The sequence below is a fragment of the Eschscholzia californica genome, unplaced genomic scaffold (assembly GCF_041429995.1).
Source record: "Eschscholzia californica isolate CP2 unplaced genomic scaffold, dmEscCali1.0.p SCAF_2, whole genome shotgun sequence".
In the NCBI taxonomy this organism is placed as follows: domain Eukaryota; kingdom Viridiplantae; phylum Streptophyta; class Magnoliopsida; order Ranunculales; family Papaveraceae; genus Eschscholzia; species Eschscholzia californica.
In genome coordinates, this window is record NW_028238309.1 from 47,273,635 (window position 1) to 47,291,133 (window position 17,499).

Below are 17,499 nucleotides of genomic sequence, written 5' to 3' on the forward strand. Positions count from 1 at the left end.
GGAGAAGTGATTGCTATGAGAAAAAAAAAGATTGAGTTATGTTTTCTTTCAATGATATATCATATATTAATAGGGTGCTTAAGGAAGCATAGAAGAGACAATAAAACTTGACAAAGTCGAGCAACTTAAGAAGAACGCTGTACAACTCCTCGACAGAATCGGAGCAAGAGTGACGAATGGCCAAGGGACGCCACAATTACTTGGTGTGCAGGAATAGGACAAACCACTTGTGGTTTGTGCTTGTTCTAGTCCGGAACAAACTAACCTGGTAGCGATTTTGTGAAAATTAGTAGCCGAATTAGCTCAAAGTCTCAAACCTAATAATTAGGTTAAGAAATTTTGATTGTTTTAAATAAATAAATGATATTAGTGATATTTTTTAGGTGCATTTGTTGAAAACTATTATGGGTATACGACCCATATGACCACCGGCCAACCGAGCACCTCCATAGTCGACCCAAGTCGACCCATGCAAACCATGCAAGATCTCAACCGGCCGGCTTCACCAAAGATCACAACCACCTTAGCTATCTTAGATTTGATAAATCTTTATGTATATTTCCCTTATGCTTATCTAATGTATACCTATATATATACATCATTGTAAACCCTAATCGATAGAGAAATATAATTGAAATTGTATCCATTAAACCTTCTCTACTAATCGATTTCTCTAGCCTTCCTCCTCTCGGCTTTCTCTATTACTAATCGTGAGATTACTCACTTCACATGGTATAAGAGCCATTCTTTATTTTTTTTTAATCAATGACGACTCCTGAAGAATTCGCTTCTGAGACAACTGTGTCGCTTTCAACGACATCTTCTCCCTTTGCCGTTCATCCTTCTGACTCACCTACTACGGTGATGATAACGCCTCTACTTAGTGGAGATAACTACCATTCATGGTCTAGAGGGATGACTAAAGCATTACGAGCCAAAGACAAGCTCGGTTTTGTCAATGGAACTATTCCAAAACCTACCAATCCAACCGAACTCCACTCTTGGGAGCGTTGTAATGATTTGGTAGTAAGTTGGATCACTAACTCGATTGATCCCAATCTTCGTGATTCTGTCCTCTATGATGATGTCGCAGCGGATATATGGAAGAACCTCCATGATCGCTTTCATCAAACCAACGCCCCTAAAGTTTTTCAACTCAAGAGGGCGATTGCTTCTTTAAAACAGGAGGGTTCTGACGTCTCCTCCTATTTCACTCGTCTCAAATCTCTCCAAGACGAATTACTTTCTCTAATGACCATTGATCCGTGTATCTGCGGACATGGAAAGTCAATCATTGATCGATCTAATCAAGATCGATCAATGGAATTTCTTCAAGGTCTTCATGACCGTTTCTCGAACATTAGGAGTCAAATCCTTTTGATGGATCCCTTTCCATCTCTTTTAAAAATTCACTCGTTAGTCAAGCAAGAGGAGATACAACAAACGATCAATAACACCTCTCCCGCCGCTGTTGAGGCTGCCTCCTTTGCCGTCGGTCACAATGATGGCCGACCAGGATCCCGTACTGATCGGTTCGAGAAACAAAGAGTTAAGAGACCCCGGCCATTTTGTGACTTTTGCAAATTGCATGGTCACCTTCAGTCAACATGCTATAAGCTACACGGTTACCCGACCAAACAGAGAACAGGCCCATTAGCAGGTTCGGTTTCTAACGACACCACAGGCTCGATGGTGCCTTCAGCTACTTCTATGTCACTGGACCAGTACCAGTATCTTCTTAATCTCATTGAACAGCAGCGTGGACAACCCAGCTCCTCGCAATCGGCTACAGGCACCTCCACCAAGACCGATCCAGCAGTCAACTTGACAGGTAAGTCCACTCTCTTCGCTCCATGGGTCGTTGACTCAGGAGCAGCCAAGAGTATTTGTTTTGACCTCTCTCGGTTCTCCAACTTTTCGTTAGCCCCTCCGAATTCTTTTGTCCGACTACCGGATGGGACTAAAGTTCGAGTTTGTCATATAGGATCGATCCGTTTTACTCCTACTTTATTTCTTCGTGATGTTCTTCACATTCCATCATTCAAATTTAATCTTATTTCCGTTTCTGAAATTACTAAATCGCTTAATTGTGTAGTAACGTTTGGATCTTCTTCTTGTGTCTTTCAGGACCTAGCAACGACAAGGACGATTGGACTTGGTGATTGTCATGAAGGATTATATCTTCTCCACACGGAACCTAGGATTTTTTCAATTTCTTTTTCTAGTAGTAATCGTTGTGTTAGTTCTTTTGATTTATGGCATTGGCGCCTAGGCCACCCTTCTATTTCTCGTTATAAATATTTTGCTTCTCGTATTCCTTGTATGCAATCTATTATTAATAAAAATAATGTTCCGTGTGTTATTTGTCCTCAATCAAAACAAACGCGACTACCTTTCCCAATTAGCACTTCTACATCTTCTCACCCCTTCCAACTCATCCACGCGGATGTATGGGGACCCTTTTCGGTACCCTCTACTTCCGGTTGTCGATATTTTTTAACACTTATCGATGACTTTTCTCGATCAACATGGGTATTTCCCATGCATAACAAATCCGAGACTAAGACTTGGATTAACCATTTTTTTAATTACGTTGTTACTCAATTCCAAACAAAGATTAAAACAATTAATTCCGGAGATAGTACATTAGTTTTCCCGCTTCTCCAAAAATTTCGTTCCGATAATGGAACGGAATTCATGAGTAATGATTTACAACGTTGGTTTTCCGAACATGGGATTATCCACCAACGGAGTTGTACGTACACCCCTCAACAAAACGGGGTTGTTGAACGTAAGCACCGTCATATCTTAGAGGTCGCCCGTTCTCTTCGAATTCAAGCCAATCTCCCACTCTCCTTTTGGGGAGAATGTGTTTTAACGGCAGTCTATTTAATTAATAAGCTCCCAACACCAATTCTTCATGGTATTTCTCCCCATGAAAAGTTACTTGGTACCCCACCTTCCTTCTCCCACATTCGAGTATTTGGTTGTCTATGCTTTGCTCGCTTACCTTCCCCTTCTACGAAGATGGACCCTAGAGCCAATCCGGCTATTTTCGTGGGATATCCACATGGACAGAAAGGCTATAAACTATTTGATTTACGAACACATCGTATCATAATTTCTCGTGACGTTATTTTTCATGAATCAACCTTTCCAATGACTTCACAACCCTCCATTCCTCTTCAATCTCCTCGACCGGTACCCTCTATATCAATCGAAGACGATGGATCTTTCATCTTCCCACAACAGGCCCCTTCGATTACTCGTTTGACTATGGTCTCTGACCAGTCGGGTGTGCCTACAGACACAACAGACACCACTGTTGGGTCCTCTACAGCGGCGCCCGCAGATACGGCTGTTGATTCATCTTCGGGCACCCCCTCGTTTACGTCAACAGACGCGCCTGATTCTGCAGGCACGTCCGATTCTGCAGGCGCCTCCTCTTCTTCGGCAGTAGCTGATCGTGCTCACTTGGATAGTTCCCCAATTGTTTCGGACCAGCATACTAACATAGATCATTCTCCTCCACTCGATATTCATGAAACTCCTTCACGGCCACAAAGAGTTCGTCGTCCACCCCCTCACTTGGATGACTACATTTGCAACACCGGTGTCTTCCCGTTTTCTAGTATACCTTCCCGTGTACGTTATCCATTATCACCATCCCTTTCGGCAACTAATCTTTCCACAACTCACAAGATTTTCTTGGCTTCCGTCCTATCTGAAAATGAACCATCCTCATTTTCTCAAGCAATTAGGTTTCCCCATTGGAGGGAAGCAATGACCAAAGAAATTCATGCTTTGGAATCTAATAACACGTGGTCCCTAGTCACCCTTCCACATGGCAAGCGCCCAATTGGCTGCAAGTGGGTATATAAAATAAAATTTAAACCTGATGGGTCGATTGATCGCTACAAAGCCCGTCTTGTTGCAAAAGGCTATACGCAAATCGAAGGTCTTGACTATCATGACACATTTGCTCCGGTTGCTAAGCTTGTAACCGTTCGTGTCCTTCTATCTCTTGCGGCCATTAAACATTGGCCTCTCCACCAGCTTGATGTGAATAACGCATTTTTGCAGGGTGACCTCGATGAAGAGGTTTTTATGAAATTACCACCTGGTTATTCCGTTCAGGGGGAGAATCGTGTCTGTCGCCTAAATAAGTCAATTTATGGTCTTAAGCAGGCTTCCAGACAGTGGTTTTCAAAGTTTTCCTCCGCCCTTGTTCAAAAAGGATTTGTTCAATCACTTTCCGATTATTCGCTATTTTCTTATTTCAAATCCAATATCGTTATTCATGTCCTTGTATATGTTGACGACATCATTATTACTGGAAATAATGACTTGGCAATTTCGGAGCTTAAATCTTTTTTAGGGAAAGTTTTTTCCATCAAGGATCTGGGTAACCTCAGTTATTTTTTAGGGATCGAGGTTTCCCGTTCTTCATCTGGCATTTTTTTATGTCAACGTAAGTATGCTCTTGATATCCTTCAGGACTCGGGTCTCACTGCTGCTCGCCCTTCACCTTTTCCAATGGAGCAGAAACTTCGTCTCACTTCCGCTGATGGCACCCCTCTTACTGATCCTACCGTCTATCGTAGATTATTGGGTCGCTTAATTTATCTCACCGTTACCCGGCCTGATATCACTTTCGCCGTTAATAATCTTAGTCAGTTCATGCAGAATCCCACCTCCGTCCACTTAGATGCGGCCCATCGAGTCCTTCGTTATATCAAGGGCACGCTAGACAATGGCATTTTCCTTTCATCGTCCAGTTCCCTTCATATTTCGGGTTTTTGTGACTCTGACTGGGCGGGTTGTCCATCCTCTCGTCGTTCTACGACGGGTTATTTCACAATGCTAGGGTCCAGTCCGTTATCTTGGAAATCCAAGAAACAACAGACTGTTGCTCGTTCTTCTGCTGAGGCAGAATATCGCGCTCTAGCCACTTTAACTTGTGAGCTACAGTGGCTTAAATATCTCCTTAAAGATCTGGGAATTGATCACTCTTCTCCTATGACTGTTCACTGTGACAACCGTGCGGCTATTCATATTGCCGATAATCCTGTTTTTCATGAACGAACAAAACATATTGAGATAGATTGTCATCTCGTTCGTGAAAAGCTGAAATCGAAACTCATTGAAACGAAGTACACACCAACAACGGAACAGCTGGCGGATATCTTTACTAAACCTTTAGGAGCTGACGCTTTCTCGAAGACAGTTGGCAAGTTGGGCGTTCTTTGTCTCTCCGCTCCAACTTGAGGGGGAGTATTATGGGTATACGACCCATATGACCACCGGCCAACCGAGCACCTCCATAGTCGACCCAAGTCGACCCATGCAAACCATGCAAGATCTCAACCGGCCGGCTTCACCAAAGATCACAACCACCTTAGCTATCTTAGATTTGATAAATCTTTATGTATATTTCCCTTATGCTTATCTAATGTATACCTATATATATACATCATTGTAAACCCTAATCGATAGAGAAATATAATTGAAATTGTATCCATTAAACCTTCTCTACTAATCGATTTCTCTAGCCTTCCTCCTCTCGGCTTTCTCTATTACTAATCGTGAGATTACTCACTTCACAAAAACAACTAAGATAAGAATCTGAATACATGATCAAACAAAGCTTTGATTGAATAGTTGTAATGCTTATGAAGATCAAACATGAGATCTCAAGAAAACTATCTTTTGCTCTAATTGTAAGATGAGTTTGTTAGACATGTTGTCTTTGAATACAAATAATGATGAATAAAAGAGGGATGGAGATTAGAGGCTTGAAACGTGTACTAGGTACACTTTCCTTAAAGCATTATTTGCCCCCTCTCACTCGAGATTACTTGAAGGGTACAAGGCAAATTGCTTCCCAAGATATGACAAGCCTTTGTGAAACTACACCAAGTAACTTGTGGAGATTTCACTAAAGGAGCATTAGAACATGATGAAGATGGCAAAGGTTTTCTGACATTGTTTCTACATGTTGGTTCATCCTACTTATAGTTTGTGTAGAGAAAATCTTATTTATAGAAGACAAAAAGACACTTTTCAAGTAGAAAATCTTTTCACAAAAAAAGATATCTCTCCATATAATTTATCAAAAGACATAACTATTAGACATAAATTTCAAATTCAAATATTATAAAAATTAATTTCTGATTTTATAAAATAGATTACTTAATAACTTGTCCAAAATTCCAACAGAGTTTGTACATTTAAGTATGCTCAATGCAAAATAGAGCAAATACAAGACCCATATTTATATGTCTATACAATGAAGGCCCATAAAAGAGTGGGCTTAAGAAAACTCAATCAAAAAAACTATTTAGTAGGAAGGAACATCATTTTGATGTATGAGCTAAACACCCAATTGCTTCATCTTTATTTCATTTCACTCCATCTTCTGCAAAGGAAGATCAAGATATAAACAGAAAGAGGGAGGTTAAGGGGAAGATAAAGATCAAACAAGTTATCTTCTGTCATGGAGAAAAGTATATATGTTTCTACCAATTTATTTATTTCTTCTTATAAATCTTGTAATAAGCATGAGATTTTAAGATCAATGGGGTTAATGGTTTAGTCATTAGTTTAGTGTGAAAACTATGTTTCCATTAGAAACATGGATTTTCAACTCTGATTTTGTTTATGTGTGGAAAACAGACTTTCAAGTCTGATTTATTTTTTTCTGCCTGAAATTTGGAATTTTAAGTCTGAATTTTAAACAAGAGTTTTCTCTCAACAGTAGTGACCAACATAAAACTCTATCATGCATGTTGTATCAGAGCCCATAGTTGAAGAATCTTATGTCTGTTCTTTAAAAAAGAGTACAAATTAGTACAGATGTAAGTTGGTCAACATGATTTCATGTGATTTGTTGATATAAATGTTAGTTATTCAGCTCTAAGTGTTGTGCATAAGAGAATATATGTACATATTGTGTTCAAGAAAAATCATGTCTCTTAGATTTTTATGTGTGTCGTGTGAAATTTTGAGGCTAAAATTTCCAATGATAATTAGATGCACGATTAAATATGTTATGTTAATTAGTTTGTGCATGCTTGATGTGCTAATTTGTGTTTGCTAATGGATTTCGTGATCGAGGAATGAGTTTGTTTGGCCGGGCAATGAGCCGGAGTTTTGCGAATTTTTTTGGCTTTCATTAGTTGAGACCAAATAGACTGAGGCCCGGCTTTGAGACGCCAGACCAATTTACTAAGGAGTGCATGGTTATGAGTAATGAGATTTGGATGCCAACACCACCCATCTTCTTTGGGAGGAAGATGTAGGCCCACAATTTGGTGCAAATACAGTTGGATTTTCCCCACCAGAAAGACTTCTGAGAAGTCACGATGCTATGCCAGATGCTTTTAGGTAAAACAAAGCATTGCATCTGGTATCGGGGAACAGTTGCTGTTATGGTTGAGATAACCACAGTGCGGTCAACTTGGAACAAAAAAATATTTTGCCACTGAGAGAGTTTGGATTGGATTTGGGTTAAGATGGTTGAAACAACTTGGTTTTATTATTACCGATGAAGAGTTGAGCTCCAAGATATTTCCGCTAAAGAGGCTTGCTTAACTTTGAGATTTCTAATGATCATACGTTTGAACTTGAGATGAGAATTCTTAGAGAAGAAAATATTGGATTTAGATTAGTTTATCATTTGTCTCGAGGAGGAACAAAAGTGTTCAACAGATTTTTCAGATTATGAATGTTATCTAATGTATTCTGTCCGGAGATGATGAAGTCATCAACAAACAAAAAATGATGGATAGTTAGAACTGGATTGGTTGTCGAAAAATCTTGGAAATTTAGATCTTTTTGTTGAGAAGTAAGCAGTTTACTAAGTCCTTCCATGACAATTGTGAAAAGAAAGGGAGAGAGAGGCTCACCTTGTCTGATTCCTCTGCTGGGGGTAGAAAACATGACTTGGTTTGCCATTGATGAGGACCGACATAGAAGAGGTGGTGATACATGCCATAATCATCTTAATCCAATGATTAGAGAAGCCAATTTATGCATGATGTCAGCGAGAAATGACCATTCAATTATGTCAAAGGCTTTCGACATATTCTAGTTTGAGGCCGAAATACCTTTTGGCACCTCAGACTTTTCTGTATGCATAGATCATTTCTTGACCAATAATAATGTTGTTAATGATTTGTCTTCCTGGTATATACGCCGTTTGGAATGGTGAAATGATGTCAACAAGAGAATGTTTAAGTCTGTCAGCCCAAATCGTAGTGATAAACTTGTAAGTCGTATTAAGAAGGCTGATGGGCTGAAAGTCGGTGGGGGATTGAGGAGTATGGGTTTTAGAAAGAAGAAAAATATGGGTGTGATTAGTTTGAGTAGGCAAAATAGCATTAGAGAAGAAAGATTGAACCATGACGTAGATATCTTCTCTAACCGTGTCCCAGTTTTTCTGAAAAAAGAAAGGAGGCAACCGTCAGGACCAGGAGCTGCATCGATTTTAAGCCAACGAATGGCTTGGTTTATTTAGTTTAGAGTAGAAATAGCCAGCAACCGAGTGTTTTGATCATGTGTGATAGCTGGGTGGAATTAAGAAAGAATCAAATCCGAAGACGAAAGATTACAAGAAGTCGTAATGTTTAACAGGTGCTGGAAAAAGCTTGGGCAATGTCTTTTTCTTGGTAAACCCATTCGCCATCACTATTTTTAATGGAATGAATTTTATTCTTTTGATTTATACTAATAGCTTGGGAGTGAAAATATTTGGTATTTGTATCACTTAAAGCGATGAAGGAATTTCTGAATTTTTCCTTCCAAACACTCTCTTGTTTCATATAGAGATCTTTTAATTGCTTATAGATATCTATGAGTTGATTATGACTAGATATAATCTGGAGGCGATGCGTGATATTCCTAATATGGGCATCAATATTAACGAAGACTTCTTTGTTCCACTTAGTCAGCTCTCTGCTGAGATTGAAGAGTTTAGATTGAAATGCCGTGGGCTGACGTAATGGAGGGGTTTTTAGCCAGTTTGTCTCAATGAATTTATCACAATCTGGGTGAGACACCCAACTACGTATGAATTTGAAAAGCTTTGGAGGGGAGTAATCAGGTTGTCTATCTGAAAGATAAATTAGGATGTTAGCATGATACATTTAGCGAACAAGAAATTGTGTGTTTAACACACATGTTATAGTTCAATACAGTCTTATGCATGAAATATTGTGAAATCCCCAATTAATTGGTCGGTTGTTATTGTCTTATGATATGTCCAAAGATGAATTTCAATAATTGGCCGATGTATGGTATTGTATGACTTAACCAACTAGGTTTATGTTACCCAAAGGTGGCGAGCTCTTTTGTGGTTAGATGATACAATTAGTGAATGTATTAACGATGGTCACTTGTAATGCTTGCCTATATGTCTTAATTTTATCTCAAATGATAGATTTTGATGGTGCGGTCTTGTTTATCAGATTTTGCTATCGATCCTGATTATTTAACTTATTTGCTTATAATCTGTTATTGTTATGGTTAACGTTTGCAGTTTCAGCTCACATATCTCTTTATTCGCAAGCTGCATCCGTTCCCATACTCACAGGCTCAAACTTTTTATAATTGAGTGAACATGTCATATTCACCTTAGGTGTCCTTGGCTTGGATTGCTAATTATTGTATGATAAGTCCACTACTCTTACTACTTCTAGAAGTGTGGATGAAAAGAATTTGTTTGAGGTCTGGGGGAGATAGAACAGATTGCCTAATGTTTATGCGAATGACTATTTTGAGCAAGATAAAGTCTTATCTTTCTCAAATTAAAGATGCTAAGTAATTCGTCAAGGCAATATTTCATGTTGCTGATAAGTCTCTAGCACGCACCTTAATGGCACAACTAACTACCATGAAGTTTGATGGTACTAAGGGAATGTAAGGGCATATTATGAAATTACCATCATTGTGGAAAAGTTAAAAGGTCTTGATATGAATGTAAATGAACCTTTCATTGTCGCTTTATTTTGAACTGCTTGCCTCCTAAGTATGGTACATTCCAAATGAATTATAACTCACTAAAAGAACAATGGAATGTAAATGAACTTTCAAGTATGTTAGTTCAAGAAGAGACACGATTTAAGCAACAAGAAAGTTTTGCAGTTCATGTGGTCTCTTAATCTCCATTCCCAGTATCTTCTTTGCAGCTCCCATGTCTTTCATCTCAAACTCTTGACTGAGTTGAGATTTCAACTTATCTATCTCCACCATGCTTCGAGAAGCAATAAGCATGTCATCCACATACAAAAGGAGATAAATAAAGTCACCTTCGCGAAGCTTCTTGATGTATACACAACAATCATAGTCACTTCTGCGAAAACCATGCTTTAGCATGACAAAATCAAATCGTTTGTGATACCACTTGTGACGCCCCAAGCCCAGCAGTTACCGATATTGTCCTCCCTTTCGCCACCACCCTCGCACGGATGGTAGGAGGTTTTGTTCGTGGCGAGAGCACTCCCAGCTCCCCCAAAAGGCCTCGGCACTTACCAAGCTCGAGCATACACCTATAGCCCAGGCTCCGGACACTTTCGTGAGCGATGTGGGACTATCACAATCCCCCACCCTCAGCGAAGAGCCGTCCTCGGCTCTGATAGGTCGGGCGAATCGCGTGTCTTCGCCCAATGCCGAGGCCTCTTGGGAGGGTCGTGGTGCCTTCGCCAAGACAAAACCTCACACCACGCTGAGTGGTGGCTAAGTGAGGACAAAATCGTGTATGTGGGGGGTCCACGATGTCGCTGCGTGCTCTGATAGGTCGGGCGAATCGCGTGTCTTCGCCCAATACCGAGGCCTCTTGGGAGGGTCGTGGTGCCTTCGCCAAGACAAAACCTCACACCACGCTGAGTGGTGGCTAAGTGAGGACAAAATCGTGTATGTGGGGGGTCCACGATGTCGCTGCGTGCTCTGATAGGTCGTGGGGATTGTTTCAATCCGTAAAGAGACTTCCTCAAACGACATACTTGATTTTCTTTACCCTCAACCTTGTATCCCTCAGGTTGAGCCATATAAATTTCTTCTTCCAAATTCACGTGCAAGAAGGCAGTTTTAACATCGAGTGGTTCTAGCTCAAGATCACTGTGAGCAACAATACTCAATAGCACCCGAGAAGTATATTTCACGACCGGTGAGAAAAACTCATTGTAGTCGACCCCTTCTTTCAGTGCATAACCCTTGGCCACTAGTCTTGCCTTAAACCTTGTACCCTTGATTTCGGAAGAATCCTCTTTCTTCTTGTACACCCATTTACAACCAATAACAGACTTATCTTTGGGCAATGGGACAACCTCCCATGTCTTGTTTTTGTGAAGAGACTCCATCTCTTCTTGCATAACAACCAACCAACTCTCTCTTTCCGCCGTGGTGATAGCTTGTTTGAAGATGTCCGGCTCGTCGTCTTCCACCGAGAGTGCATATTCAACCACATTTGCCTGCCCGTAATGCCTAAGAGGTTTGTCTGACCCTAACCTCTGTACCGGCTTATATAACCGTTTCGGCCTAGTGTGTACCGAAACATCCTGCTGTTGTTGTTGTAAAACTTGTGTACCATCCCCTTGAACCTCCTCATGATCGGGTTCATCAATTTCCTCGTCCTGAGTACTATTCTGATGCTCCACCTGATCATGATTCCTAGAAACCCGTTGATCTTCGCCTTCTACTTCCACTACTTGAGCTTTAGTAGACCCAATATCACCACAACTAGGCACCGTAGCTTTCGCCATAGCTACAATAGATGACTCATCAAACACCACATCTCTGTTGATTACAAACTTCTTGTCTTCCGTACACCATAGTCGATAACCCTTGACTCCTGTAGCATATCCTAAGAAAATTGTCTTCTTTGCTCTATTATCAAGTTTGTTACCTTTAACATAGTAATAGGTCGTACAACCGAAAACCCTAAGTCTCCCGTAATCTGCATGTTCACTTGACCACACCTCGTAAGGTATGCCGCCATCTAAAGAAGAATGTGGAAACCTGTTCACAATATAACAAGCTGTAGCAACAGATTCTGCCCACCATTCTACGCCTAATCCCGAATTGGAGCGCATATATCTAGCCTTCTCAAGTAGTGTACGGTTCAATCTCTCTGCGACTCTATTCTGCTGAGGTGTGTTTACTACAGTCCAGTGCCTCCCAATGCCTTCCTGATTAAAAAACTCCTTGAATGCCCCATCCGTGTACTCGGTCCCATTATCCGATCTTAATGTCTTCAGCTTTCAACCAGTTTTGTTTTCAACCATTGCTTTCCACACCAGGAACGTGTTGAATACCTCATTCTTATGCTTCAGAAAATAAAGCCAGACAAATCTCGAATGATCATCAACGAATGTAACAAAGTACCTGGAACCACCCTTGGAAGCAAACTTTGCCGGTCCCCAGACATCGGTATGTACGTAGTCTAATACCTCTTTGCTCTTGTGCTTGCTTGAAGAGAACGTCACCCTGTGTGCCTTCCCGAACACACAATGCTCACAAAACTCCATGCAAGGCTTCTTCATGTCCTTCAACAAGCCTTTTCCGCACATCAAAGATAGACCCTTTTTTGACATATGCCCAAGGCGCATACGCCAAAACCTCGTACTAGCCGTTGGATCCCTTCCACTGATTCCTACTGCTACATCTCCAGTAATTGTTGTCCCCAAAAGTTTGTATAAATTACCGTAACGAGTACCTCTCATTACCACCAAAGAACCCTTAACGACTTTTATGGAGCCATTCTCTATAATTATCTTACAGTCGTTCCGCTCCAACACACCAAGGGAAATTAGATTTTTCCGCAAATCGGGTATGTGTCTTACGTCCGTCAATGTTCTCACCACTCCATCGTGCATCTTGATACGTATTGTTCCGAGTCCCACAGTTTTACATATACTATCATCACCCAGTATAACTGTACCACCATCTATACTCCTATTGGTAGTAAACGACTCCCTATTTGGACACATATGGTGTGACGCCCTTGAATCAAACATCCACTTATCGGAGATCTTCTCAGACACCTCTGTTACTGAGAAACATTCGTCAGGGTCTTCTGACACATATCCCGCCTCTTGCATCTCTTGTTTCCCCTTGTAGCCTTCGTTCTTTTGCTTCAACTTTCTCTCTGGACAAGCCGCTTTAAAGTGGCCAAGCTCACCACAACTAAAGCACGTTTTCTTGAAAGAGCCTCTAGATTTGGATCTAGATTTCCCGCCCTTTCCCTTTCCCCTTTCATTACTCCCCCTCGTTACAAACAACCCTTGTGCTTGATCCTTGTCTACTCCACCTGACGTCATGCTGCTGGTAGCAACCTTACGAAGGTCATCCGCTAATAACGAATTTCTCATCTCTTCCATGCTTAGACTGTCACCAACAAGCATCAAAGTTTGAACAAGGTTTTCATAGGATTTAGGCAATGAAAGTAACAATATGAGGGCTTGGTCCTCATCCTCAACCTTAACATCAATATCCTTCAAATATGAGATAATCCTATCAAACCTATTGACATATTCCTGAATAGAAGAACCCTCTTCCATTCTACATGTGAATAATTTAGATTTTAAGTAGAACCGATTCGTTAAAGTTTTCGTCATGAAACTGCTTTCTAGCTTTAACCATACACTTGCCGCCGTTGTTTCTCCGTCTACTAGGAACGCAACGTCCCTCTCAAGACACAACATAATGGTTGCCCGTGCTTCGAGATCTAACTCCTCCCAATCCTCATCTGACATATCTCCTGGTTTCTTTCCCGTCAACGTCTTGTGTAATTTCTGGGAGATTAACAGATTCTTCATCTGCATCCACCAATAAGAAAAATCGTTTTTCCCATTGAACTTCTCTATCTCATATTTCCCTGATTTGACCGTACCACTTCTTGATCCCATCTTCTTCTTCGTTCAATCTCAACAAGGCTCTGATACCCATTGTTAAAACTAAAAGTCGCGGAAGCTATCGAACCTATCCTAGAAATTGATTTGATTCTGAAAATTAATCGAAAAGCTAAGCCAAATCAAATATGCGAATAGAATTTAACGAAGTTCGGCTTAAAGCCTACGTCTTCGGGCGAACAAGAAATCTTTATTGAAGGATAGATGAAGACGACTCACACAACCCGCAAGTTCGTCCCAAGATGGTACCGTATAGAAATCAACCTTCTATACTAAATCTTCGACGACCGAGAAATTAAACACCGCTCAAAACTATGAACAAAATTTCTCTCTTACTTGCTCTCACTCTATCTAGCTCTCTATTGAATTGAGCTCTTGAGTTGTTGTTGAGTTGTTTGTTGTGATTAAAGCACTCAAACCCCCATACATTTACATATCATAGCCACCGATTCCAATTGAACCCAATTTGGAAACCAATTTGGAAAGGCTTAACCGACTCCACAAAACCAATTACACAAACCGCCAATTGAGACAACCGTCTTTCTCAATTTGGAAACGACCTCATCTTAAACCGCCTCGTGTTAAACCGCCTCAATGAAGAAACTAAGCATCTGCCTCTTACAGTGTCGGCATTATTTCAGTCTCTATAGGGTTATCTAGGTCGACTGGCTTTGACGTGGACCCAATTGCCATTGGTTCTTTCCATGCCATAAAGAGTGGCATTCTCACTTCACAGTCAGCTGGTAATGATGGTCCAAAACCACAAAGTGTAAGCAGTGCTGCACCTTGGTTGTTAAGTGTAGCAGCAAGTAGTACAGATCGTCGGATAATCGACAAGGTAGTGCTAGGAAATGGGAAGACAGTCGTGGTAAGCCTCAACTTCTATTAGTTATATGTGAAATTCTACTTAAATACTATTAGGTTAACAAAGAATGTTCAATTTAATTGCTCATATGTGGTGGCTAGGGTACTGGGTTAATTCTTTCACCTTGAATGGAACTACATTTTCACTTGTATATGGGGCAGAAGTTTCGAGCAAGTGTGGCGCCACAGCTGCTCGGTAAATTATTTTACTAAAGAATTTGGTTTTATTTATAAAACAGAATTTTGTGTTAATTTTAAATACTACTGAGAAAATCCAGGAGTTGTGAATTCCGCTGTTTAGACAGAAACTTAGTGAAGGGGAAGATTGTTGTATGTGATAAGGAAAGCAAAGGTCAACAAGCTCTCGACAAAGCTTTAGGAACAATCATGATTTCTAACGAACTCGATTTTTCTTGGGTTTATCCTCTACCAGCAACTCTTTTAGGCAACGAAAGTGGTGTAGATGTTAAGTCTTATATTCAATCTGACAAGTAAAGTCCATTTGAATTCGATAAAGTGAATATGAATGTATAAAACAAAAGAAGGCCATCTAATTTCTATGTTATCTCTTTTCTCCACTGATTGCAGAAACCCTGTAGGAACTATTTTGAAAAGTGAGTCTATAAAAGATTTGAAAGCTCCTGTAGTTGTTTCTTTCTCTTCTCGTGGGCCGAATGTCCTCTTACCTGATATTATCAAGGTAAGTATTTCGATAATTATACACGCACATATATACATATGTAGTATCATCGAATGTTGTCTTTTTCATTTTTGTTTAACGATTAAATTAAACTAACCACAGCCCGATATAACTGCCTCTGGTGTTGACATTTAGGCTGGGTTTTCACCTTCCGCGAATCCATCGCATATAGAAGGAGATGAAAGAAAGGTAAAGTACAGTATATTTTTCGGGACGTCAATGGCGTGTCCTCATGCAACGGGAGCAGCAGCTTACGTCAAAACTTTTCATCCTGAATGGTCTCCTTCTGCAATTAAATTTGCTCTTATGACTACTGGTATGTATAATCAATTGAAGTCCTCCCGTTTTCGTATGAGTGGGGTACTTGAAGTCTATATTTACTCGGGAGATTTGCTGTTTGGACTCCCTTTCTTCTAATCGGCTTGCTGTTTGGACTCCCTTTTTCCAGAGTTGCACTTTGGACTCCCTTTTGATGGAATCGTCTCGGAATATTCCATCTTTAAAGTTATATTTTAAAAAATTCCTATTTTACCCTTATATAAATCAATATCCCCACTTTGGACCCCTTATCTGTTTAACCCAGCGGGATGATGACTCTCATAGATTGATGGATGTAAATACAATTTTTAGAAACTCATAAGCATGTTCTATGTGCAGGTCAAATTAGATGCCCACTCCTCGTAAGATTACACAAATTCATTAACAGTTTCATAGTTGCACGAATTTGAAGCAACAACAACTCAATGATCAAATCTTTCAACAACAAAAAGAACCATCAATGACCAATAGCTCAAAGTGTCTAAACTCTGAAGTGAGTCTTCTCCTGGCAACAGTAATGAATCTTTTGTTCTAGAGAGAGAAAATAGGAGTAAAAGCATGAATACCAAGTGGACTAATTCTTTCAATTATTACAGAAAAATTTCTTCTTTGATCAAAGAAGAAGAAATGGTTCCTTTATATTTACTCCACCAACCATCATCACTAATGCTATGAAAATAAAAAGTAAAATCATCAACTCATCAGCAACTAGGCCAACCTCCATGATCAACAACTTTAACCTTATTTGAGATCTTCAATCCCACCATCCCAACCTTCCTCTTCAGAATAAGCATCAGCATAATGAAACATCCAGACAAAAATCAGCTACTTCATAAGGGTAAATATATGTTAATACTAAAAGTCGCGGAAGCTATCGAACCTATCCTAGAAATTGATCCGACTACGAAAATTAATCGAAAAGCTAAGCCAAAATCTAAATATGGGAACAGAATTAACGAGGTTCGGCCTAAAGCCTACGTCCTCGGGCGAACAAGAAATCTTTATTGAAGGATAGATGAAGACGACTCACACAACCCGCAAGTTCGTCCCAAGATGGTACCGTATAGAAATTAACCTTCTATACTAAATCTTCGACGACCGAGAAATTAAACACCGCTCAAAATTTTGAACAAAATCTCTCTCACTTGCTCACTCTCTCTAGCTCTCACTCTATGAGTAATTGCTCTTGAGTTATCTTGTGTTGTTGTTGATGTGTTGTGATTGGTACTCAAACCCCCTATTTATATATAATATAAGCCGACCATAGCTTTAGGAATTTAGAAATTTGTAACCAAATTTTAGGAACAATTGAAACCGCCTATGATAACCAAAACCGTCACAACCCTTTCACAAACCGCCTCTCACAATTCTCCACCTCGTACACAATTTGATATACTTCAAATTTTGGACGAACACCAGGATACTCCTTGTAAGATATATCTGCTTCTTGTAACTTCATCCGACTGTGCCATATGACCATGGCTGCCTACGTACCCTTTTACAGGATCAAGCCTACCGTAGTTTTAACAATCCTTCACATAAAGTTTACCTTGTCGCCACTACGCCCTTTCGGACAACTTAACACGAGCCGATTTGTAGCAATTCCAGGCAATGCTGAAACTTGCTACTCGTCACCACTTTAGTCAGCATGTCCGCGGGATTCTCATCTGTGTGTACCTTCATAAGAGAAACATCACCTTCCTCTATGAC

At 40.2% G+C, this 17,499-nt stretch overlaps 1 protein-coding gene across 1 annotated transcript; it reads left to right on the plus strand.

Annotated features, from left to right (window-relative positions):
• Positions 1 to 765: 765 nt before the first annotated feature.
• On the plus strand, positions 766 to 15,606 carry LOC147558482 (uncharacterized). Its single transcript, XM_086659023.1, has 6 exons — positions 766 to 1,831; positions 3,308 to 5,230; positions 14,549 to 14,775; positions 15,114 to 15,262; positions 15,360 to 15,471; positions 15,574 to 15,606. The coding sequence occupies exons 1-6, from the start codon at positions 766 to 768 to the stop codon at positions 15,604 to 15,606; spliced, it is 3,510 nt and encodes a 1,169-aa protein (XP_086515149.1).
• Positions 15,607 to 17,499: the final 1,893 nt, after the last annotated feature.

Bases quoted from the DNA above. Each gene is read 5' to 3' on its own strand.
- LOC147558482 (XM_086659023.1), top strand. From the start codon at position 766: ATGACGACTCCTGAAGAATTCGCTTCTGAGACAACTGTGTCGCTTTCA. The intron at 1,832-3,307 runs GTAAGTCCACTC...GTGTGCCTACAG, and splicing joins TCCAGCAGTCAACTTGACAG to ACACAACAGACACCACTGTT. The intron at 5,231-14,548 runs GCAAGTTGGGCG...GCATTATTTCAG, and splicing joins CGCTTTCTCGAAGACAGTTG to TCTCTATAGGGTTATCTAGG.